Source organism: Geotrypetes seraphini, chromosome 2 (genome assembly GCF_902459505.1).
Source record: "Geotrypetes seraphini chromosome 2, aGeoSer1.1, whole genome shotgun sequence".
Lineage (NCBI taxonomy): Eukaryota > Metazoa > Chordata > Amphibia > Gymnophiona > Dermophiidae > Geotrypetes > Geotrypetes seraphini.
This window is the reverse complement of record NC_047085.1, coordinates 489,263,198-489,290,183: the sequence shown is the minus strand read 5'-3', so window position 1 is coordinate 489,290,183 and position 26,986 is coordinate 489,263,198. Positions and strand designations below refer to the sequence as shown.

General features: G+C 43.6%; 1 protein-coding gene across 1 annotated transcript in view; it reads left to right on the top strand.

The window, feature by feature from the left end:
• The first annotated feature begins 293 nt into the window (after positions 1–293).
• Positions 294–26,986, top strand: part of PTH1R (parathyroid hormone 1 receptor) — a 388,901-nt gene continuing 362,208 nt past the window's right edge. The window contains exon 1 of the mRNA XM_033931838.1: positions 294–2,079. Within this exon, the coding sequence (XP_033787729.1) occupies positions 2,017–2,079 (63 nt within the window). The 5' untranslated portion in view covers positions 294–2,016. The remainder of the gene's footprint in view (positions 2,080–26,986) is intronic.

The following is a 26,986-nucleotide window of genomic DNA, read 5'->3' as shown; positions in this document are numbered from 1 at the left end:
AACAGATGAATGCATAAAATAAAAATAAATCATCCCTAACCCCGAATTGTAGAAATCCCTTTCCACTTATTTACAAATGCCATAGAAAGCTACATTGCAATTTTGAAGCAGCAAAGCACTCTGTCATTAAAGAGAGTGAAGGCTGGAGCTGAGAAGAGGGGCGGGAACGGAAGGGGGGGGGGCCTGTCCATGTCCATGTTCACGTGATGTGCTGGCAAGGAAACAACCAATCAGCGCCTGGCCATGCTGCTTTTATACCTGCCCAGAGGCTTTAAGCCACACGCGCTCAGTGAGTCCTGTAAAGAGAGAGAGAGAGAGAGAGCGAGCTTAAAGCGTCGTTCCCAGGACTTCTCTGCTACCTCGCTCTCGGAAAGAGCCCTTTCATAAAATGAGTTGAAGGCATCCATTCAGAGCAAAAAGAGGCTGTGAAAACAAAAAAAAAAAATCCAAAATGATCTCATATGATGCATAGAAATTTAAAAAAGCCCAACCTTTACACAGACTGCTTCTGAAACCGCTTTAGCAACCGATGCTGGCTCTTTTTTTTTGTATGTTTTTTACACGTCCTCGCTTCAAAAGATTTCTACTTTTCCCTGCTTCTTTTTTAGACCCTTGCATGGAGATTTTTTTTTTTTTTCTCTGCACATAAATTCAGCAGCAAAACAAGATGATTATTTTTTTTCCCTGCACATAAATTCAGCAGCAAAACAAAAAGGAAGAGTTCCATCCGACTTATTCTTTGGGAAAAGTCAGTTTCTCCTGTGTTCGATTTTTCTCTTTAAAGGGCACACACCGAAACTGCTGGACCCTGCCTTCACGTGCCAGAATGCTCCTGCGGGGCTGCCTTGCTCCCTTCCTTTATGAATGAACCATGACAGTGGGAGCCGCCTCCACGTGAACCTGACAGCCTGCCACGCGCTCAGAAACGCCTGCTGCAGCCTTAGTGCTTTGGACCGCAGTGGATGCAAGGCGTGAGTTTGGGGCTTTTGATGAGCCGCACGCCAGCTTACACAAAAGCATTTCTCGCTCGGTTGTGGTTTGCTTTGCACGTTCAAATAATGATAATAAAAAAAATAGACGCCAAGCACGACGCATAAACCGAAAGAACAGACTTCTGGGGATGACAGCAACCGTGTCCTGGAACAGGGCAGGAGTTTGCTACCTTGCAAGTATTATTATTTTAATGGCACTAGGATAAAACCGTGTAAGTAGCATCTAAGTGGATTGAGTCAAGTGTTGAAAAGGGGCTCATGCCATATACTCAGCTTTGTTTTCTTGCAAATGCAAAACTTCTGAGTGGTTAAAAATCAGTGCTGCAATTTTATATTTGTATCATAGTATAAGACTTGTTTCCAAAAACATTCACATATTTCCAGGAGAGCTGACTGGATAAACCATTAGAGGCATATAACTTCATTAAAAATGCAAGGAGAGAAGTCACATGTAATTCCATACCACTGTCAAATTATATATTCGACTGTTTTTTGAAACTTCTGACTCAGTGACTGCATCAAACGCTTTTTTTTTTCTTCTTCTTCTTCTTTCTTTTTGCCTTCAAACGAGGAAGAGATTACTTGGTCTTAAAAAAATACAGCTAAAAATATATTCTCTTGCCCTCTATTTTTTTTTTCTTCTTCTATCTGCAAAGACATTATTTGAACTTCCCACTGCCTCAGAAAAAAGGAAGCAGAAAAGAGAGAGGCCTTGACATGTGGATGTGATTTTTCTTTCCCCGAGACTGATGCACACACAAGCTAAACACTTTGACTGAGGATTAATGCCTTGTTTCTGAGTTCCTCTCTTTTATTTTTTTTTCTCCCACCCCTGAAATTGCGAGACTGCAGCGACGACTTCCAGAGAGCCAGGCAAAGAGCCGGCCTTTCTCGCCGTCTGCGTCCATGGCTGGCTGCGGGGATCCGGAGAGGGAATTAAATCCACCCTCCCTGAGCGATCCCTGAAGCTCTCCTCCTCCTCCTCCCTTCCAAGTCTTTGCATGCGGGCTTTAGTTTCTTGGCTATGGGATCATCGCTGCTCAATCGCAGCCTCGCATGGATCCTCTGCTGTTTGCTCTGTGTTCTGGTAAGTCAACAAAACCCTGCTTTGGGTTCTTTTTTTTTTTTTTTTTCCCCCCCCCCTCCTTCCTTCTTTGGCGAGTTTTGACTTTAGGGGCTCCTTTTACTAAGGTGCGCTAGCGTTTTTTTTTTTTAGCGCAGGCACAAAATTACCACGCGCTAAACCGCGCGGTACGCTTCTAGAATAACGCCAGCTCAATGCTGGCATTAAGGTCTAGCGTGCGGGGCAATTTAGCGCACACTATTCCGCGCGTTAAGGCCCTAACACACCTTAGTAATAGGAGCCCTAGATCTCGATGATTGCAGGATTCTAGAATGAACTTTTTTGCTTCAGCTTGAACGCCCGTTTCAAGTCCCATTTGGCGTTGGTTCTGATTAATAAAACAATTGCCGCTCAAACGAGAGCCGGGCGTGTGGTTGGTAGCCGACTTGGCGCATTGCGTTCAAGCGGATTCTTTAAGAACACCTTTTCAAATGATCCTGAGCTTGGGTTTAAAAGAGCCGCTGTGCTCTGCTGCCGCTTTTCAGTGTTTACTGCTGGATGCCTGTTACGAAAAAAAAAAGTGATGTTCAGCCCGAGAAGGGGGAGGGTGAGGGGTGTTCTCACAACAGATTTGCTTTCTGCTCTGTAAATCTCCTCCACGGAAGCAGATGGCGTTCCCTTAGCAGCCTCCGACAGAGCACATGGATGGCCCCCGGTTTGACAGGAAAGAGAAGGAAGCGGGCTTTAACCCTTTGTGAAGCCCTGCTCGCTTCTGCTTCTGCTGTACCCACGGTGACGGGATAATCAGACGCCAGTGCGCCGACAATTCGGCGCAAGACAGAAGCAGTGGGGGAAAAAATAATTTTTAAAGAGCTCCAACTGGGGGTTTGGGGTGGCAACACCCCCGCTTTATTGGTTAGTGTTTGCGCTGCCGTTGCGGGGGTGTGTGGGGGGTGAAACCCCTCACATTATAGAGAAAACGGAACTTTTCCCGAAAAAACCCAGAAAAAGTTCCATTTTCTCTATAATGGAGGGTTCCAACCCCCCGAATCCCCCTCCAACAGCAGCATGAACACTAACCAATAAAGTGAGGGGGGGGTTTGCCATCACAAACCCCCCATTGGAGATCTTTAAAAATTACTTTTTTCCCCCGCCGCTTCTGTCTTGCGCCGAATTGTCGGCGCTAGATTGTCGGCGCGCTGGCGTCTTGCGCGCCACTGACTATGAACCTGGATGGCCCCCAGTTTGACAGGAAAGAGAAGGTAGCGGGCTTTAACCCCTTGTGAAGCCCTGCTCGCTTCTGCTGTACCCACGCACGAAGCATGCGACTAGTGAGGTTCTGTTATGTCACCTGGATGAGCAGATATTCAGATCCAACCAATAGGCTGAAAGGGATTGTTGTTGATTATCTCAACTTAAACCTTTTTTTTTTTTAAGCAGAACCCCCATATCTTGTTTTTGTCTCTAGTTTTTATGTGCCTAATTTATGCAGAAGTACATAAACTCTTTTCAACCTTCTGCTTTGGATCTGAAGTGCCCACACGTCTTATCAACACTTGTGATTTTTGTTTGCTTCAACTGAAACCTGGGGCTCCTTTTACTAAGGTGTGTTAGGGCCTTAACGCGCGGAATAGCGAGCGCTAGACCTTAACGCCAGCATTGAGCTGGCGTTATTTTAGAAGCGTACCGCACGGTAATTTTGTGCATGCGCTAAAAACGCTAGCGCACCTGAGTAAAAGGAGCCCCTAGAGTGGGTTGTGCAGTATAGGAGAATTGACCGGGAGGTTGTACCCACAGAGGAGCGTTTCCTCCCACAGACCTGCAAGCTCTGGAGCTCATGTGAATTTCCAAAGCTGTTCTTTGGACTTACCCATCTGACAGAGTGAAGTGAGATCTAGCTCAAGGGTGTCAAATGTCAATCCTCGAGGGCCGCGTTCCAGTCGGGTTTTCAGGATTTCTCCAATGAATATGCATGAGATCTATTTGCATGCACTGCTTTCATTATATGCTAATAGATCACATGCATATTCATTGAGGAAATCCTGAAAACCCGACTGGATTGCGGCCCTCAAAGACCGATATTTGACACCCATGATCTAGCAGCTGGATGTCATGGTTTAGAGCAGTAGTTCCCAACCCTGTCCTGGAGGACTATTGGCCAGTCGTTTTTTTTTTTGGGATAGCCCTAATGAATATGTATGAGAGATATTTGCATATAATGGAGGTGACGGGCATGCAGATCTGCTCCATACATATTCATTAGGGCTATCCTGAAAACCTGACTGGCTGGTGGTCCTCCAGGACAGGGTTGGGAACCACTGGTTTAGAGCAGTGTTTCCCAAGTCATTCCTGGAGTACCCCCTTGCCAGTCAGGTTTTCAGGATATCCAAATAAATATGCATGAAATTGATTTAAATTATATGCACATTCCATTCATACATATAGCTTTCAATCCTTAACTCTCCTCTGCCCTCCAACTCAGCCAGCTGATTAACCGTTACCCTTAACTGTATCCATGACATCTTGTTTGTCTGTCTTACCTGTTTATATTGTAAGCTCTTTCAAGCAGGGACTGTTTTCTTACTCTCTGTGACTCTGTTCAGCGCTGCGTGCGACTGGTAGCGCTATAGAAATAATTCATAGTAGTAGTGTGAAGAGTTTCAGTCTTTGGGAAGCAGAGCTGAGATTGTGATGTCATAATGCCTCATTCCACCAATAGGAGCCAATTTAATCAGTGATGTCACAATGGCTTTGCTGTCCTGTACTCCCCTCTGTCCTCCAACCCAGCCTGCTGATTAACTGTTCCCCTTAACTGTATCCATGACATCCTGTTTGTCTGTCTTGCCTGTTTATATTGTAAGCTCTTTCGAGCAGGGACTGTTTTCTTGCTCTCTGTGACTCTGTACAGCGCTGCGTGCGTCTCGTAGCGCTATAGAAATAATTAATAGTAGTAGTATATTCATTGTAGATATCCTGAAAAACTGACTGGACTGATTTGGAAAACACTAGTTTAGAGAATTCGATAAATTTGGGCAATTTGGGAGGCATTCAGAGGGAGCTTATATCGCCTGTAAAGAAAAAAAATACTTTTTCTTTCTTTTAAGCGGTGGATTCCAGCTGTTATTTATAAGATCTATGCAGGCATTTCAAGAACGAGGCATTTACAGACTGAAAAGAAAATTATGTGGGTGTATCTAAAAGAAAAAAAAAAAGCCCCTTAAAACTCCCATGAACGTATGCTAAGTGTGCTAGTTTTCAGTACATGGGGTGAGAAGCAAAGGCATTACGCTGTTTCCATTACTTTGTTAGAACTGCGAGTGCTGATACTGATCGCTCCGTGCGACATGAAATATCCAGGTGCTCTCTGCACTGTATTGGTCTGGCTCACAAACATGCATTGTACAGTATGAAAAATCCTCCATCCAAGAAATCTTGCCAGCGTAAAACGTGCAAAAAACAGGCCCTGTTCATTTGGCTACTCGTTTTGCCAATAGTTTGCAGAATTTAGTTCACTATTTACTCTGGCCTCTAAGCGAGAGAATTTCCGTGCACAAGCGGAAAATGACAAGACTGACTTGAAAAGAAAAATGGGCAAACTGTCGCCAGCTCTGTGAACAGAGCTGAGTTTTGCAAACACTCCCCCCCCAACCCCCACCCCTAGTTTTGAAAACTGGCTCCTGTGTAGTAGCAAAGAGGCTGCATCATGTTGATCTTTGATCATTTCCATTACAGAAAAATCTTTAAGGGTTACAATGCCGCACGCGCTAGACGCTAACGCCTTCATAGAGCCGGCGTTAGTATTTTCCGTGTCCCGCGGGGTTAGCGCCCGCGGCATTGTAGCGTGCGCTAAAAACGCTAGCGCACCTTCGTAAAAGGAGCCCTAAGTTTTGTAGCAAAAGATTTCCCAGCAGCAAACATTTTGGAATATTTCTTCTTCCTTTTCTATTGCTTTTTTTTTTTCAGGACAGGGCCGTTCAATCCTTTGGCTTGTAGATCCTAGAAAATCAGGGAGTTACAGGAGCATGCGTGTTGTGGGATAAAACCAGGACTGGATTCTCTGCCTTGACAGGAATCAGTTGGTTATCATCTCTCTACCCCAGAAAAATATTTAAAATCAGCTATTTAAAAATACGGGAAGTGACGCGAACATCAAGCCAAGTCTTATGCATTACCAGGGAAAAGAGTCCGAATGGAGGGTAGGTGGCTCTTATCTGCCAATGCATCCCTGTGCGTCTGTGCGATTTAAGCAGAAGTGCTTGTGGATTCTGAACTCATGCAGAAGAGTTTGGAACTGAGAAAAAGATGTGTTTCTGCGATGTGCTTCGAAAAATGAAGACCGCCCGACAAGTCAAAGCAAACAGTTTCTCAGGTCACACCAGGGAGGATACAGATCCAACTTATGAATAATCGCATTCTTCTTCTGCTAAGGGACGAGTGCATCTCCCCAAACTATAAATATAAGCGAAATGATTAAGACAGCATGGAGCATTAGATTCCTTTCATAAAACACGCCGCAGAGCCAAAAATTCTGTGCTGCTTGATGAGGATTGATTTCAAAATAATGTTGCGTTATAAGTCAAAGATGCTTTGAATAAATTCAATGTATTGGCCGGGCTTCTTGCCTGTGAAGCCTGTGCATTGAATTTATTTGCGGGTGTCCAAAATGTCAAAGGCGTTTTGGGTGGCTGCCACAAGGAAAGAGCCCCACCGGGACACGGTAAGCGCCCTTTGATTGCAGCATGCATGTTCTGCCCCTTCCTCCTCAACTTCAGATGGGGCTTATTGGCACCAGCCTGCACTTATTCAGAGACGAAATGCTACTGCATTTTACAAGAACTTTAAAAATGCAGGAAACCCAATACAAATAATACATTGAATTAGTCTTACTCCTCCTTTTCTTTCGATTGTTGATGACTGATTATCATATACCACAGCATCATATGTCATATGGTCATCTGATATGTATCATAACCTACCATACGTAGGTCTTCCCCAGCTCCACAATAACTGTGTTTTACTCATTTACTATAAACTGACTGTAGATAGTAAAGTAGCAGAATGATCCTTGCAGAGTTAATGGGAAGAATGCAAATATATAGTAGATTCTTACATTCAGCCCCCTGTTTACCCATCCTTAGCATGAAATAATGACATTATCATGTATTTTCTGCTGCACAGCCCTTTCAAAGGTCATAAACCTTCGGTGCATCATATTTGCTTGTATATGTTTGTATTTGAATGGTTTTATAGACAGATACAGATAAAAAATATATAATTTTACAACTCTACTGTGTTGACTGTCAGGTTAGGAATATATTCCCAATAGAATAAGTTAGATACAGAATGCCTGCCAAACTGGATGGACTAGATATCTATGTGACACAAATGCACATGAGGCGAGACTCTTTCATTTGAAAGGAAGCTCTGGAATGATAGGATGAAGTTAAGAGATGATAGGCTCAGGGGTAATCTAAGGAAATACTTTTTTTACAGTAAGGGTGGTAGATGCATGGAATATTCTCCTGGTAGATGTGATGGAGACAGACTGTGTCTAAATTCAAGAAAGTGTGGGACAGGCACATAGGATCTCTTAGGGAGAGGATGAGATAGTGGATGCTGCAGATGGGCAGACTGGATGGGCCATTTGCTCTTTGTCTGGCCTCATGTTTCTCAGTTTCTGTCATCATTTACTGTGTGGTAGATTTTATAAAGTATGCACCAACACATACAAAAGATTCAAAGAAGAATGACTAAGATGATAGAGGGAATGAAACTCTTCTCATACGAGGAAAGACTAAAGAGATTAGGGCTCTTCAGCTCGGAAAAGAGACAATTGAGGGGGAGATAGGGTTGAAGTCTACAACATCCTGAACAAGTGAATTCATTTTTTTACTCCATCAAAAAATTACAAAGACTAGGGGATACGCAATGAAGCTGCAGGGAAATACTTTTAAAACCAATAGGAGGAAATATTTTTTTCATTCAAATAGTTAAGCTCTGCCAAGCATTGCTAGAGAATGTGTGTTGGATAGGTTCTTGGAGGAAAAGCCCATAGGCTGCTCGCCTTGGTATCGGTAGCATGGAATGTTGCTACTATTTGGGTTTCTGCCAGGTACTTGTGACCTAGATTGGCCACTGTTGGAAAGAGGATACTGGGCTAGCCAGACCACTGGTCTGACCCAGTATGGCAGTTCTTATGTTATTAGATGCCAATTGCACATGTAAAGTAGCATATATGCACATATCTCACATAGGACATATTGGACGAGTTCATATACACAAAAGCGGAATCTGAGCACGATTCACATGCATTCCCATAATGACACATATCTCCGGTATTTAAGGGTTCATAGTCAGTGGCGCGCAAGACAACCAGCGCGCTGACAATCCAGCGCCGACAATTCGGCGCAAGACAGAAGTGCACAGGGGAAGAAGTAATTTTTAAAGAGCTCCGACGGGGAGTTTGGGGTGGCAACCCCCCCCACACACACTTTATTGGTTAGTGTTCGCACTGCTGTTGGAGGAGGGTTCGGGGGTTGGAAACCTCCATTATAGCAAAAACAGAACTTTTCTGATTTTTTTCGGGAAAAGTTCCGTTTTCTCTATATCACATCCCCCCCCCGCAACGGCAGCGCGAACACTAACCAATAAAGTGGGGGGGGGGGTTGCCACCCCAAACCCCCAGTCGGAGCTCTTTAAAAATTATTTTTTCCCCCGCGCGCTTCTGTCTTGCGCCGAATTGTCGGCACTGGATTGTCCACGCGCTGGCATCTGGCACGCCATTATCCCGTCACCTATTTAAGGGATAGCACTTCTGTCAGCGCTGTGGCTGGTGTAAGAGCTTCCACGATTATTAAAGGTGCACGCTTTTGCTGATAGGCTGGCATTCTCCATGACTATCCCCACTCTTGTAAATTTCCCAGCAAAGTTTCAGCCATGTAAACAGCATCCTAACTTGTAATTTTCCTGGAAATGTCCAGTTATCTTCTTTTGCAATCCGGCCAGAACTGCAAGGTATTGGTGGAATCGAAGTCACTAATGTAAGGTAATATAAATGTTTAGTTTTCTTTATAGAATAGGATCCTAACCGGCACTCCCCAGTTGTTTGTTTCTAAGCACCCCATTTTAAGTTTAATAAATTTTTTATATAATACTTATAGATACAACCAAGGGCTCCTTTTACTAAGGTGCGCTAGCGTTTTTAGTGCACGCAGGAAATTATCGCGCGCTACGCTTCTAGAACCAATGCCAGCTCAATGCTGGCGTTAAGGTCTAGCGCGCGCTATTCCGCGCGTTAAAGCCCTAATGCACCTTTGTAAAAAGAGCCCCAAGTCATAATAGATAATACAATAACAGTTATATATTACATCAGAAAAAGAAAGTATTAATTACCACAATTAAAACAAAGCTGAAACACAACTTGCACTGTTATTGAGTATTCTTGCGCTGTGGCTTCTGTTTTCTTGTTTTGGTGTTGGGTGCTTTATCAGTAAAAATTATTTCAAAAAAACAAACCAGAAAACAAAGCACAAATAAAGGTAACTCACTAGCAATTACCAATAGATAATAACAATAATCATGGATGTGCATTAATAAATTTTATAAGTACCTCCTATGTTACTATGGGATCAGTGGCTTGGTGAGAGTGAGAGGCGCCCCTCCACTGCTCTCGTCTCCGCTCCCCCGACCCTTCTCCGCTCCCCCCCCTGCCGCTTGCACTCCCCCTTCCCTTCCCCCGCACCTCTAGTCGTTCTTCGCCGCAAGTAACCACTTCAGTGTGCTCCTCGCAACCCTGGCAGCATCTCCCTCCGATGTCACTTCTTGTGCGCGGCACCCGGAAGTGACGTCAGTGGGAGAACTGACGCGGTCGCGAGGAACACATTGACGTTGTTGTGGCGATGAACAACACTAGAGGTACGGAGGAAGGGGGAGGGGCACGTGCGTGGCAAGGGGAGGAATGGGGTGGAGAGGGGAAGGGGTGCTGGCGCCCTCATCCCCACCTTTACTACGCCACTGTATGGGGTCCTTTTACCAAGCTGTGGTAAGCATTAACTCGTGCTTAGTGCAGCTTAAAAGGACTTACCACGGAGTGTGCTGAGGTATGGTAAAATCCCAATGTGCGCATACTACCCAGGCATTACAAATTGCATGTTATTTTTTGGCCGAGGAGCTGTATTTAGGAGTAATAATAATAATAACTTTATTTATATATACCGCAATACCACAAACAGTTCAGAGCAGTTTACAGAGGAAGAGACTATATACAGACAGCGATATTACAAAAGACTTTCAAAATTACATTAGCATGGTAAGATTAATCACATTTTTCCTGGAAGTGTTTTAGAAGTACATCAAGGCAGAAATGGAGTCTATCAAAGAGATAAGTTTTGATTGACTTCCTAAAAGTTTGGCAAGAAAGGGCGTTCGAGATAAAGTTGGTTAAACATTTATTCCATTTGCCTGCTTGGAATGATAATGTTCTATCGAGGAATCTCTTGTAGATACAAATCTTTAAAAAAATACTTTATTTGCTAAATACTTTGAAAATTAATTTCCCAAAATTTAGGGCTCCTTTTATGAAGCCGCGTTAGCGGTTTAATGCGTGTAATAGCGCGTGCTAAGTTGCCGGCCGCGCTGCCCGCTACCGCCTCCTCTTGAGCAGGTGGTAGTTTTTCGGCTAGCACGGGGGTTAGCGCACGCTAAAAATGTGCGTGCGGTAAAGCCGCTAACGCGGCTTTGTAAAAGGAGCCCTTAGTCTTATTTTTAATGGTTTTTATTTGTTGTAAAGCGAGTCGAGCTTTCTTAGAATGATGAGTCAGTATATAAAGCCAAGCCTTAGATTAGATTAGATACAGCCCTTCAAGGGGGAAGGGGTAAAACGGGGACCTCGCAGATCTAAAACCGCACGTCCTTAAAAATCTGAGGTCCGTGACCGTGCCACTCGTAGTTTCTGTCTCCTACAGACCTCTACGACATTTTAGCTCTGACGGATCCGTCTCAGCACAGGGAGGGAAAAGTATTAGGATCCGTCTCACAGAGCTAAAATCTCACAGAGCCAAATTCTATGTCGGGCTTAAAGGATAAGCAAAGCGCAAAACAGTTAAACAGCCCTGTTAAGTGCCGGGTTTTCTGGATCTCCTGAAAGAGTCCTCCAATTTGCGATCCAGGAAGCCTGATTCACAATAGTGTACCCTTACTTTAAACTATAATAAGATCCGGCAGACTTAAACCTATACATAAGAAGGCTTCTGCTCTGCCGCTCCAGCACTAGTCTCTGGCTCTAACAGACCTCGATGAGATTTTAGCGCTGATGGATCCTAATACTTTTCCCTCCCTGTGCTGAGACGGATCCGTCAGAGCTAAAATGTCATAGAGGTCTATAAGAGACAGAAACTACGAGTGGCATGGACATGGACCTCAGAGTTTTAAGAACGTGCGGTTTTAGATCCGTGAGGTCCGCGTTTTACCCCTTCCCCCTTCAAGGATAACATAAGAACATAAGAAATGCCTCCGCTGGGTCAGACCTGAGGTCCATCGCGCCCAGCAGTCTGCTCACGCGGCGGCCCATCAGGTCCAGGACCTGTGCAGTAATCTTTTATCTATACCCCTCTATCCCCTTTTCCAGCAGGAAATTGTCCAATCCTTTCTTAAACCCCAGTACCGTTCGCTGCCCTATAACATCCTCTGGAAGCGCATTCCAGGTGTCCACCACACGTTGGGTAAAGAAGAACTTCCTAGCATTCGTTTTGAATCTGTCCCCTTTCAACTTTTCCGAATGCCTTCTTGTTTTTTTATGTTCTGAAAGTTTGAAGAATCTGTCCCTCTCTACTCTCTCTATGCCCTTCATGATCTTGTAAGTCTCTATCATATCCCCTCTAAGTCTTCTCTTCTCCAGGGAAAAGAGACCCAGTTTCTCCAATCTCTCAGCGTATGAAAGGCTTTCCATCCCCTTAATCAGTCGTGTCGCTCTCCTCTGAACTCTCTCGAGTAACACCATATCCTTCTTAAGGTATGGTGACCAATACTGGACGCAGTACTCAAGATGCGGACGCACCATTGCCCGGTACAGCGGCAGGATAACTTCTTTTGTTCTTGTTGTAATACCCTTCTTGATTATCCCCAGCATTTTATTCGCTCTCTTGGATAGGAAAGCAAACGAGTAGGCACTCCATGTACAAGTTGTGCCTGGGAAATCAAAATGATGGGATAGATAAAAACTGCCTCCTACTCTTTGCTACCAGTCTGGTTTCTAGAATAATCTCTGTTATTGTCTACTGCAACCTATTTGTTGCCATGACTAGTCTGTTTTCAAACGATTGTGAATGTCCACTTGGAACCCATTCTGAGCTTCTGGGAGAACGAGATAGAAATCGAAATAAATAAATAGATCTGGGATGAACCTGTTATGGTTTTGAAGCAAAGGCAAGCAAACTTAAAAATAACCCTTGCTCTTAAAACTTGCTTTCTTAAAACTGAAGATAATTGTTGGATTTTTTGGGGGGTGGGATATTTGATTGAATTAGTTTCTGATAGAATATTAAGTGATATTAAAGTGTAAAATGTTTTCATCTTGTATTGCACTTACTGAAAGTTTTAAAATCAATAAAGAATTAAAAAAACAACAACAACCTTGCTTCCACAGGCAGCCAGTGTAGTTTTTTGTAATACGGGATTACATGATCCGATTTCTTGAGACCATAGATGAGACGGACTGCAGCATTCTGTACGATTCTCAGTCGTTTGATGCTTTCCATAAAGGATCCCAAGTATATAATATTGAGAGTGGACATGTCTGCATTAATCAGTTAACACTTTCACTAATCACCTTGCTTCTTTATAAAGAACAATATCACTTTAAATCAACAAGTAACTGATGTTGTTTAGTGAACACTCAGACCCACAGCTGAGGTCCCAGTGAACAAATCACGGAGCAGCTGTTTTGAGAGACCATCATAGTTGTTCACAGTCTCACCCACCATACAAAAACTAAATAACATCAAATAAAATAAAACAAAAACCAACTTAACTTTGAATGATGTGGCTTTGATTACCCACATCATTCAAAGCTAAGTTGGTTTTTGTTTTATTTTATTTGATGTTATTTAGTTTTTGTATGGTGGGTGAGACTGTGAACAACTATGATGGATGGTCTCTCAAAACAGCTGCTCTGTGATTTGTTCACTGGGACCTCAGCTGTGGGTCTGAGTGTTCACTAAACAACATCAGTTACTTGTTGATTTAAAGTGATATTGTTCTTTATAAAGAAGCAAGGTGATTAGTGAAAGTGTTTAGTAATTTTATCACCTTGGATAAGTGAGTTCCCTTGTAGTTGCATTAATCAGTTGACACAGCCACCTTGTCACATGCTACCTGATTTGTGTGTGAGTCCTTGCCATCTGCAACATGACTAGCAGTAAGGACCCACCCACTAATTAAACATTAACACATAGCCATTAATGCCAGAAAACAGAAAATCAACTATTTCCAGCTGTGGCAAAAAAAAATCATGGAAAAGACCTGTGTAAATGCCCTAAGTCCACTTAAAAATATAAGAGTTGCCATTCTGGGACAGACCAAAGCTCCACCAAGTCTTGTATCCTGTTTCCAGCAGTGGTCAACTCAGGTCGCAAGTACCCGGCATGATTCCAAAAGAGTACAACAGATTTTATGCTGCTTATCCTAGAATCCCAGAGTTTAATTACGCATTGAGTGAAGAAATATGTTCTCCGATTTGTTTTAAATTTATGACCTATTGCTTCATTGTATGTCCCCTAGGCTAGTCCTAGTATTTTTGGAAAGAGTAAACAAGCGATTCACATCTACCCTTTCCACTCCACTCAGTGTTTTGCAGACCTACCTTCAGCCAATAATAATAACTTTATTCTTCTATACCGCCACAGTCTGACGACTTCTCAGCGGTTTACATTGAAGAGAACTGGACAATCAGTGAAGTACAAAATACAAATAGTAAAAATACAATATATTTCTTAAGGATAATCAGAGTAGAATTATTGCAACTATTAGAGAATCATTGCAATTAATGTAATTTCTATTTAGGAAATAAATCTATTGAATAGTACAGTTTTAATTTCTTTCCCTAGCCATTTTAGCCTTTCCTCTTAGACAAATATTACTATTAAAACCAAAACAAAACCAAAACAAAACCGAATAGAAGAACAGGTGAACAATATTATCAATATTATCAAAGTTTTTTGACCAACCAAATTATAGTGATATATCCATGGAGAATGTACCAATGTACAAGCCACTAAGTAATGATTATAAATATTTTTAGTGTAACCTCAGTGTGAAGTCATAAGCTATCGAGAGCAATTTGCTTGGAAGTCAAAAGCTCTTATGTTTTACTAATAGCTCTGGCATCAGGAATGGTTAATTTTAGTTATATACCACACACCATCACTGGTATATACCATTGTGTGGGGAAATCAAAAGGTGAAAATAAGTGAAGAGAGACAAACTCGAAATGCCATGGTACGTGCTCAGTGAAAAACCACTAACGCAGCTTGAATCTGAAATGGAAGCTAGTACGCAATAATTCCACTTATCATATATTCTAAAGCAACATGTTGGTAGGTTCAGGTTCTGCTGAGTTTGGTTTCAGAGAAAAAAAAAACCCTTCTTCAGGAACCCCTTCAGAACGATTATGCTGCTGAATGTCTTATCTTTGAAGATACAGTGGATTCCCGCCAAATGTGTGAACCCGAATGGAAGGACGACTCTGGCTCCACCTATCAAGCCATTCTGCTGATGACATCATATGAGCCAGTCATCCTTCCGTTCGGGTTTACACAATGGCGGGAAACTGTGAAACAGTGTAGTGTTTGTGTGGTAGACGGCTAAAAATAGTTATTAGTTCTTAGAAAAGCATAAGAACTTTTGACTTCAGAGCAAATTGCTCTCATAGCTTATGTCTTCACACAGGTTATACTAAAAAAATTATATTCATTAGTTGGTAGCTTTACATTGGTATGTCCTCCATGGATATATCACTATTTGGTTTCCTCATAGACAAGTAATCCGTCTTTTTCTTTTTTTAAAGTGATTACATTGGATCTGCATCTTTTCAACTTAAAACAAGGATAACATTTCGAGCTCAGAGGATCCCCAGTAGAAGAACGCGAAAAATAATTCTGGCCAAGTTTTGAATAACCATTTGATTTTCATCCAGTCTAGAGCCAAAAATAGAAGCTATGTAATAAGTCCAAGTCTGGATCAATCAAGGGCAGACTAACCCTAATGCTGTCAGATTTGCTCCAGTTAACCTAGAGTGGTGCCACCTGCTCCATTTTTTTTTTTCCCCCTAAATATTTTACTCTTTACTGCTCTTATTTCTCACAGCGTTCCCTGAAGTCTTCCTTTCTTTGAGTGGTTTAAGAGCAAAGCTTTCGGACACCATGCGGCCCAATTTTTTTGTTTAAAGCCAACAGCTCTCTTTCTGAGTATACAATGCGTTCTCGCTATTCACTGGGGTTAAGTTCCTAGAAAACCCGGTAAATACTGAAAACGCAAATACAGAACCATTGATCCAAAGGGGGAAGGGGGGGGGGCTAGATTCCTGCGCAACCCTGTTGGATGCCTAATACCATAATTTCATCAAAAAACAGCTTTCTAATTATCCCCCTTTAGCATTTTTAAAGCCGGCCGCAGTGGTAAGAACTCTGATGCTCATAGAAACATAAGAACATAAGAGTTGCCGCTGCTGGTTCAGACCAGTGGTCCATCATGCCCAACAGTCCGCTCACGTGGCGGCCCTTTCGTGGTCAAAGACCAGCGCCCTTAGACTAGCCCTACCAGCGTACGTCCTTGTTCAGTAGGAACGTGTGTAACTTTGTCTAGAAATCTTATGAGCGTCGGAGTTCTTACCGCTGTGGCCGGAACTAAAAACGCTAGCGCGGCTTTCTAGAGGAGGGCCTATATTCTGCATTTTATAAATGTATTTTATACACTTAATTTTTTTTTGTAAAAACAGTCTTTTAGTGGAACTGTATTCACGCGCAACTTTGAATATCTTCATCTTCATGGCAACACACTGTGCATGACGGTGAATAAGTAAAAATGTCTCTGACTTGTGAAAATGGGTTACTCTTTGGAAACTAGCTAATAAATAAAGTTTGCTGCTTTTTTTTTTTTTTTTTTTTAATTCAGATTGTCTTTAGCAATAAACCTGCACTTTTCTCTTTATCCCCAATCTTTAAATCAACAAAGCACAGGCAAAGTTTTCAGTTTCCCGGGTCTTACCTTATTTCCTTGGTTTTTGTTTTATTTCTAAATATGACCTTGAAAAGTGGACGAATACAGGCCTCGCACCATTTCGCTTTCCCAGTGACATGTCCTCTTCTCTCGGAAGGAAGGTTACCTTCCTCTCTTTATAGTTTGGATGCTAAGAGGACTGCTTCAGACAGACCTTTTGAAAGCACAGTAATCAGCCTCATGCATATTCATTAGAGCTACCCCAAAATCCCGACTGGCTGGTGGTCCTCCAGGACAGGGTTGGAAACCACTGCCCTAAGGGGACATTCCTGTGAACTTCATATTAATGGTGCCAGGTACACATGTCAACATGATAGGGTGAGCCCTCCAAAACTCCCCTAAAACCAAATGTACCCCAGTAGCCCTTATCCCTGTAGTTCTCACTCCGCGCTAGAAACTGCTATCGCAGTTTCATAAAAGAGGGAGTTAGACACGCGGGAGACAAAACAATCAGAAAGACATCTAGTAAGTCAGATTTGAAAATGTTCACTTGAACGTTTCGTCTAGAAAGATATCTAAGTACCGGTTTGTGACATCTTTTGGACATCTATTTTTTTTTTTTAATATGAGCCCCATAGTATGTAGAACACAGTCCTTAATGCATACATACAAGTAACTTGTTATAGAATTGTTTTTTTTGTGTGTGTGAGAAACAAATTGTACTTGCTCAGTGGATGGAGAAGACTGAAAAACCCATTATCTTTTCTTTGCAACGATATAATTGGGAACATATTTTTATCACTTGACATCAATAACTTGAATCTATGTGCAATAGAATCTCAGTTATCCGGCATCCACGGGGATTGGTGGGTGCCGGATAACTGTTTTCCCTGTTGATTGCGAGTGCTTTGTTAGAACATAGATCTCAATCCACCCCCCTCTCCTGCCCCGAAGCACCAGCACGGCCTCCTCCCTCCCTCAAGCCTCAAAGTGGCAGAAACCGGCGGCGGAAGCGTAGCTGGTCACTGCTCACGGCCATCCCCAGCAGGGCGTTTCCTCTCGACGTGTCGACGCGTCGGAGGAAAGGCCCAACAGGGGCTGGCCGCAAGGAGCCTGTTTTTAGGCTGCCTCCTGCTGATTGGCTACGCTGCGGGTTAGGGAGAGAGGGAGTGAGTGAGTGAGTTCGCTCAGGACTGCCGCCTGCTTCTGCCCTGCGCTGGCGCTTCAGGGAACATGTTTTTTGTTTTTTTTTACCTGCAAGTTTTTTGCTGGTTGAGTGAGAGTGTTAGTTAATTAAGAGACGGTTAACTGAGATTTTTCTGTATTGGTAAAATCACCAATAAAGCCACAATGAAGATGCTTGCAGGAATTTCCCTGTAGAAGAAAGGCTCATTATGTGTTTATTTAACAAAGGTGGTGATTAGTTTTTTTTTTTTAAATTCTTTATTCATTTTCAAACGTACAATAAGTGTATCAATATATTAAAACAAATAAATCATAAATATATTGCTTAATAATCATCAAGAGTACACATAAAATGCTATTAACCCCCACCCTCCCCATCCCTTCCTATTATATAATCAAATACATTGTACAATATATAATAACTAGCTTTATAGCCCGTTACATTAACGGGTGCTAGAATATATGTGTGTGTATCTGTCTTTATTTTTTTTCTCTCTCTGTCTCCTTAGCCGCTTTCTGTATTTCTGTCTTTCTTTGTTTTGGCTGTCCACCACCACCCCTTGCGTGCTCCCCCTGTCCATTCTCCCTTCCTTTTACCTCCCCTGTGTCCTCCACCACCCCTTCACTGCTCCCCTTATCCAGCAGCAGCCCTTCTCCCTTTGTTTTACCTCCCCCCTGTCCATCAGCACCTCTTCCTGCTCCCCCTGTCCAGCAGTAGGCCTCCCTTCCTTTTCCCCCCATCCATCAGCACCTCTTCCTGCTCCCTCTGTCCAGCAGTAGGCCTCCCTTCCTTTTTCCCCCCCTTCCATCAGCACTACTGCTCCCCCTGTGCAGCAATAGGCCTCCCTTCCTTTTTTTCCCCCCTGTCCATCAGCACCTCTTCCTGCTCTCCCTGTCCAGCAGTAGGCCTCCCTTCCTTTCCCCACCCCCACCAGAGCAGAATCTCCCCTCTGTCTATCCCCCCAACAGTCCAGTATCTCCCTTCTCTCTATCTCCCATCAATCCATCATCTCACCTCCGTCTCCTCCTGTCAGCCACTGCTGTTCGCCAAGTGGTCGATCCGCTGCCGACAGGCGGAGTCCAGCTCTGGCGCGTCACTCGCGCACAGCAGCGGGAGCAGCGCCACCAGCAGCCATCGGGAGCTCTTCTCGAGGGGGCGGGACAGGCTGCTGAGGAGCTTCGGGGGCTGCTGAGACGGCAGAGACGGAGCGGCCGAGCTGAACTGGCATCCCCCCCTCCCTGGTGCCAGCGCCGCTCTCCCTCTTAGCGGGCCGGAAAAAGAGGAGACTGTTGTGTGGTATAAGCGCGCATGCGCACTCTTGTGGTCACATTGCGATGGATCAGGGAACAAGGCTTTAGAGTGCGCATGTGCGCTTACCATTTTATTATTATAGATAAAATAATAAAATTATCCCCCCTCCCCCCTCATAATTGAACCTGTAAATCAAGGGAAAAAAATGTCATTTAATCATTGCAATATTTTGTTAATGGCTCCCACACATCTTGAAATTTTCTAAAACACCCTCGCTGTATTTTATATATATGACATAGGGAATTCCACCAAAAATTATAGTTTAGTCTACTCCAGTTTTTCCAATTGTATGTAATTTGTTGAATGGCAACCCCAGTGGTGATTAGTTTTATTCATTAAACTCAGTTAAAACATTCTGAATCTTCAGCTTGAGTGAACCGGCCCTGCAAGGAATACATAACGCCAACTGACATTTCACCTTAAAGATCACAAATGGGAATTTGAATTACAGGACTGAATAAAATGCTCTCGGTTGTCTCAGCATTAATTTTCATACTTAAAATAAATATTTTACTACTGCTATTAATTATTTCTAGAGTGGTACCAGATGTACGCAACCCTATTCCATCTAAAATTAACAATTCATGCAGAAAATCTTACTTTTGACTTGTTTGCTCTGCAAGATGGTCCTCAAAGAGTATTAGCAAATCATTTGAATCTAGAGTTCATTAACCTCACAACATCCATTATTCACGCGACCATTCTTGTCCCAGAGTAACTCAGGCACATCATAGCAGTACCAGAGCTTGGAGCAACCATCGCTCGAGCTCAACACTCGTCGTAAACATGGAAACAGGAGGACATCAGGAACGGATTATAAGTTGCGGCAATAGTGGTTTGGGCAATCTACTTGACTTTACACTGGTAACCCAGTTAGAGTTTTATGATATACTAGTCTTATAGCCCGTTACATTAACGGGTGCTAGAATATATGTGTGTGTGTCTCTCTTTATTTCTTTCTCTCTCTCTCTCTCTCCTTAGCCGCTTTCTTTCATTCTGTCTTTCTTTTTCCTTGGCTGTCCATCACCACCCCTTGCCTGCTCCCTCTGCCCATTCTCCCTTCCTTTTACTTCCCCTGTGTCCACCACCACCCCTTCACAGCTCGCCTTATGCAGCAGCAGCCCTTCTCCCTTTGTTTTACCTCCCCCCTGTCCAGCAGCACCTTCCTTCTCCCCCTGTCCAACAGTAGGCCTCCGTTCCTTTTTCTTCACCCACCCCCTGTCCATCAGCACCTCTTTCCTTCTCCCCCTGTCCAGCAGTAGGCGTCCCTTCCTTTTTCTCCCCCCCTCCTCCTTCTTATCCCTATGATACACTTACCTTGCTCTGCCCCTGATCAGAGGCTCCCGATAGCCGCCCAGTTGCACCCATTGGAAAAGTTCCCTGTGCGGCATCCCGCACCCCTCCTGACGCGACTCCCGCTGTCTTTCTTTCTGTCTGTCTCTGTCCCTGGCCCCCTTTGTCTGTTTGTCTTTCTGTATATCTCCCTGCACCTGTGTCTGTTCCCTGTGCACCTGCCCCTGTGTCTTTCTGTCTCCCTTCCTCCCTCTGTCTGTCTGTCCAAAGCAGCATTCCCTCCCCCTTCCATTTCCCTCCCCCCACACCAGTTCCCTGTGCAGCAGCATTATTGTTTCCTCTACTCCCTTCCCATAGTCGCGACTACAAACGCGGGCCCGAGTCCTTTGCCGCCCCCCTCCCTTCCCTTCCCGCGGGTCCGACTACACATGGCGATTAAAGCAGCATGTCCAGCAGTCTTCACACGCTGCTTCGGGTCCTTCTACTGGCCTGATTTACTCTGGCACGTCCGGAGCAAATCAGGGCAGTAGAAGGGCCCGAAGCAGCATGTGAAGACTGCTGGACACGCTGCTTAAATCGCCAGTCGGGGCCGCGGTAAGGGAAGGGGGGGGGGGCGGCAGAAATCTTCTTCTATCTTGCCTCTCCTCCACCGTCGGGAGTCAGTGCCAGGAGCTTTAACGGCTGGTGGTTCCGCGTTGAAACAATCCCGCCCCTCTTTGAAAACTGTCACGCCGCTGGAGCCGGGAGGCGACGGAGAGGGCAGGGGGTGAGTCGCGCTTACCGTTTTATTATATTAGATTATTTTACCCCCCACCTCTTTTACTTAGGTGCGCTAACCGGTTAGTGCGCGCTAATTCATGTGAGCCCGCGCTAAATGCTAACGCGTCCATAGACTAACATGCATGCGTTAGCGTTTAGTGCGCGCTAAATCAATTAGCGCACCTTAGTAAAAGAGGGCCTTAGTTTGCTACGTTTGCTAAATTAAATTCTTCTGTCTTGGGAGGAAAAGCTCTACGTGTGTCACAAAACAAATATTGGAAAAACTTTCCTTTTTGGTGGGCCATATGTTTAGGTTACAAATATGAAAAGATGAATGCTGATATGTTGGGGCATAGCAATTTTTTTAAAATTTGGTTTGGGGCCCGTTGACATCTGTTGTTACTTCAACATAGTTGCCTTTTATTTTATTTTTGTTTATTTATATACATATCCAGGACGGGGTGGGGGGGGGGATATCTTTTTGGTTTATTTCTTGATTAAATTGTTGGATGGGAGGGGAGGGATATTTTTCTTCTGCATTGTTATTGATGGAATGTAAGTGCTTACGTTGATTATTAATTTCTGCATAATTTCTGGCACTTTGTATTAGTTTTTTGAAAATTAATAAAAAAAATTTTTAAAAAAATATATATATATTGTGTTCTTCTGGCCACCGCATTTTAAAGAAAGATTTGGAGGGGCATTTTCAATATCATGTCTAATCCAATTTCAGACTTTTTGCAGCTCCAGTAGGACTGGCCATAACATCACAAGCCCCACGATTTAATCAGCTCTTTTTCCAATCATCACAGTTTTTGCTTTATGTATTACATAATTTCACATAGACGGTAATGCTTTAGAACACTTTTAACGCTGTGAACTAAACTTGTGAGATAGAGATTAAATCCATGGTAGGTGGGGGGTTGGAAGGAGGGGAATAAATATTGATGGGGACATTTGGGTAACTTTATTCTTTATTTATACTATATATTATGTTATTATTATATGTAGGATAACTGAAAATCTTGAATGATATATATGTTACCTGTACAGATATTAGTGTAATGTATGTAATACCTACTGTTTGTTCATTTGTATGACACTGTTTTAGATTAAAAATCAATAAAGATTAAAAAAAAAAAAAAAATCTTCCGCTCACGGGTCCTGACGCGTTTCGCCAACTGCTGCTTCAGAGAACCCTGTTAATCTTATGGAAGACTCTGCTCACGCCATCTCCGAAAGACATTGAAATGACACTCAGGAAAACTGATACCAAGACACAGGGCTCCTTTTACGAAGGTGCGTTAGCGTTTTTAGCGCACGCACCATATTAGCACGTGCTATAGTGTGCGCTAGCCGAAAAACTACCGCCTGCTCAAGAGGAGGCGGTAGCGGCTAGCGCACGGGGCATTTTAGCATGCGCTATTCCGCGCATTAAGACCCTAACATGCCTTCGTAAAAGGAGTCCACGGTTTCTCGCATGATTCGCATCTTCATTCACAGACACTCCTCTCCAAAATCACCGGCCTCTGGAACGACCTCACTGTCCCGCTGCGGAACCTGGGCTCCCTCCAACTATTCCGAAAACAACTGAAAACCTGGCTTTTCTCTAGCATATAATAATCTCTTCTCCTGATTACATCCCCTCTTTTTAAGCTTTGTAAACTCTTTCTCTTCTCTCTTCCCATATTTTTTAAACTCTGTAAACCGTGTCGAGCTCCACTTCAGTGGAGAAGATGCGGTATATAAACCTAAGGCTTAGTTTAGTTTAGTTTAGTTTAGCACTAGGTGGAAAACTATTCCTGCTTTGTATATTCCAACATTTCAAAAAAAGACGTCCCTTTTTACGCATCACCGGCAGTGATGTACCAATTGAACACGCTGAATCGATACGTTGACTGGATGATAAAAACGACTACTTTTTAAAGATCCACAGCAATGTCATCCATCCCTCTGTTTCTACTATAGATTCAGCACCACAAAGAAAAATGGGGAGACCCAATGATCCACAGTGAAAACAATCCACCGATGAAAACAAAACCAAAAACTGTCGATACAGATGTTCTGGAGATAATTTATTAAATACTGACATATAAAACCATGAAAATTCAATTAAAAAAGTACAATGATAAAAAATACTGTGATAAAAATCCAACCGGACCCGACACGGTCTGTGTTTCGGCGAACACGCCTTCCTCAGGGGTCCAATGGTTTGCAAACTCGCATATAAAGAATTGGACTGAAAACAGTCTTTAAACATGTGAGCAAAGAACACCGCAGACAAGCTGAAGTAGCAGGTGGGATCGGGGAGGCGTACGCGGCGGGTGGGATCGGGGTAGGAGCGGGGGTGGAGATGAGGGTTGGGGAGGACCACCACCGCCTTCGGGACACCTCTCGTCCTCACTACGCCACTGTCAGCTTTATAGAATACTAGTGTTACAAGTGCAAGGTGTGCTTATAATTTAAGCAAAGTATTTATGCCAGCCCTAGAGCTAGATTACGTATTTGCACCTAAATGCTGGAGATATTTGATATATGAAGTGCTTGCATCTGAATGCCAGAGAGATACACATAACTTATCCTAGTCTAGAAGTTATGTGCATAGCTGTGAGTCCTCCTATGAGTATCATTCACACATGCTGTATAAAATATACACATATTTACGGAATACCACTTAGGCAGAATTGTGATATAAGCGTGTGCATGTACGTTTGTATATCCGGTCGCTCTAATCAAGGACACTTAAATGCTTGTGTTCATTTTATAGGAATTACCCCGCCCCCCCACAGGCTCCGATTCCGTAAACGGCACCAAGAAATGTGCCACCCAGCACATATCGATCTTAAGTTAGACACCATTAAAGTAGGCGTGGCAGGTGTCTGAACCCTAGGCGTACCCTATTTATATCAAGATTTTCTTGACCTAAATACCGACGCCTATGTTAGGTGCCTACCGATGCCTAAGTCCAAAAGAGGCGCCTAACACTAGAGAATATTACGGGAGACAAATTTTTCCCTTTGTCTGCGGGAACTCATTTTCTTGTCCCATTCCGGTGAGCTCTTTTCCTTTCTTTGCCCCATTCCTGCAAGCTCTGTCCTCATCTGCACAAGCCTCGAAACACTTTAAAATCATAAGTAGCCACATTTTAGAGCTCAGATTGTGATGTCATAATGCCTCATTCCACCAATGCCTAAGCTCCGTCCTCATCTGCACAAGCCTCGAAACACTTTAAAATCATAATTAGCCACATTCTAGAGCTCAGATTGTGATGTCATAATGCCTCATTCCACCAATGCCTCAGCTCCGTCCTCATCTGCACAAGCTTCAAATACTTTAAAATCATAAGTAGCAACATTCTAGAGCTCAGATTGTGATGTCATAATGCCTCATTCCACCAATGCCTAAGCTCTGTCCTCAGCTGCACAAGTTTCAGACACTTTAAAATCATAAGTAGCCACATTCTAGAGCTCAGATTGTGATGTCATAATGCCTCATTCCACCAATGCCTAAGCTCCGACCTCATCTGCACAAGCCTCAAATACTTTAAAATCATAAGTAGCAACATTCTAAAGCTCAGATTGTGATGTCATAATGCCTCATTCCACCAATGCCTCATCTCCATCCTCATCTGCACAAGCCTCAAACACTTTAAAATTATATGTGTTTGAGGCTTGTGCAGTTAAGGCAGAGCTTACAGGAATGGGGGCAGGGAGAGGAACAAAATGCATGGGGAGGGGACAGGGAAATTGAGTTCCTGCGGGGATGGGGACAAATTTGTCTCCGTGTCATTCTCTAGCCTACACGCAAAACACGCCCATGATCCACCCCTAACCATGCCTACTTTCTGGTAGGAGCCATGGACTAGACACCTACCATCCAATTAGTTTTATTTTTTGGCAATTATGAGGTGCTTATGGCTTGTTATCGGCATCAATTAAGCTTTTTAAATAATTATATGCCTAGATCGGCTAGGAGTGCCAATCTAGGCGCCTAATTTTAGGCATCTTTTATACAGTCTGGGCCGGTATACCGACAAATGAGCGCAGGACAATTGCGCTCCGACAAATGTGCCCCAACAATTGCGCACACAGACAAGTGCACGCAGGAGAATTGCAGCCGTCAGACTCCTCAGGCCCCTCCCAAGGGGCGGGGCCTGAGGAGTGTCAGCAAATCAGCACCTTCGTGTTAGGGTTCCCATAATCATGATATAAACCTTACCCTAGCACTAGATAGCAAGTGAATCTTTAAAGTGTGGTGGTGTTGGGGGGGTCCCCCCCATCCCACCCTCAAAAAAGAGGGTTACTTTGTAACCCTCAAAAAGACAAAATAGTATCCACCGCCGCAATTGTCCATGTGCGCACTTGTCCATGCGCATAATTGTCGGGTCCCACACTTGTCCGTGCGTGCAATTTTCGGGACACATTTGTCACAACGCAATTGTCCTGCGCTCATTTGACGGGTCACCGTCTGGGCTATCGTACCTTTGAAAATCGGTGGCTAGAAGGGTTATGTTTGCCAGCTGCTGCTAAACATACAGTTCTTTTTGACTATTGATCCATCTACTCTAAGAGGAGAGTACAGGTTTAATGATCGCTCTTTTCTCTGTTTCTTTTCTTAATTGTTTTCCTGCTTTTGTCTGCTGTATTGATTTATATTCTTTTCCATCATCAGGCACAGCCCCCAGATTTGTCATTGTTTTCTCTCTCCATTTCTCCAAATACCCTACCTGCTCTCACCATCCCATACTCACCTCCTCATCTTCTACGCTCCATTAACGATTATAGATTGGTTCTTCCCGGCCCTAGGTCCGCTCAGTTTGACTTGAGACATTGTGCTTTTTTCTTTACAGCCCCATTCTTTTGGAATTCTCTACCATTACGCATGGTTCATAGACAACGGCGCGAGAGACAAAGGCGCGCCCAGACAATTGAGCGCAGCGCGGTTGTTTTTAGGGCTCCGACGGGGGGTTTTGTTGGGGAACCCCCCCCACTTTACTTAATAGACATCGCGCCGGCGATGTCTATTAAGTAAAGTGGAGGGGTTCCCCCCATGCCCCCCCCCCGTCGGAGTCCTAAAAACATTAATTTAGAGCGGTGCGCGCCTCCGCGCTGCGCTCAATTGTCTGGGTGCGCCTTTGTCCCAGCGCGCTTTACGCATTCGTGCTGAGCCATCAGTAAAAAAAATCTCAAAACAGCTTTTAAAAGCCTGGCTATCTATGCAAGCATTCAAAAACCCACATAGGATATTTGCCACTATAATACGGAACCCTGTATTTTTCTCCCTCTGTTTCCTTTCTCTTTCCATATTTGATGTCCTGAATGACTGGCTTCTGATGTATGATGCACTCTGTTCTATTGAGATAATGTCGTTCTTTTCATGTCTTTAATGTATGCTGTTTTAACATTGTAAACCGCCCAGATCTGCAAGCTAGCAGATGGCAGTATAGTAAGTTTTAATAAGCTGTAAACCGGTGAATGACACGGGGACAAATTTTTTCCCGTCCCCGCGGGAACTCATTTTCCCGTCCCGTCCCCGCGAGTTCTTTTCCGGTCCCTGCCCCATTTCTGCAAACTCTGTTCTCATCTGCTCAAGCCACACTTTTTGTGTGGTTAAGGCAGGAATGGGGCAAGGGCAGGGACAGCGACAAATTCGCGGGGACGGGACGGAGAAATTGAGTTCCTGCGGGGATGGGGAAAAATTTGTCACCCTGTCATTCTCTGCCGTAAACTATTAAAGGTTAAAATAATAAAACATAGTTGTCACCCCCAAATGAGATTTTTTAATTTTGAGTGCACGGTCTTTCACAATATACCGTCTTTTTGACAAAATAAATTGTAAAAATTCGGTGAAAAGTCTGAAACGTTCACCAGTTCTTGGACCCAGGATGACAATTACAGTATAGAAGAGCTGAGACGGGGAATTGCATTTTCTTTTTATTAATACGCAGATGTAATCTTGAAAGAAACAGTAACTTCATTTATTCATTCAATTTTCTATACTGTTCTCCCAGGTGAGCTCAGAACGGTTTACATGAATTTATTCGGGTACTCAAGCATTTTTCCCTGTCTGTCCCGGTGGGCTCACAATCTATCTAATGTATTTGGGGGCAATGGGGGGGATTAAGTGACTTGCCCAGGATCACAAGGAACAGCTTGGGTTTGAACCCACAAC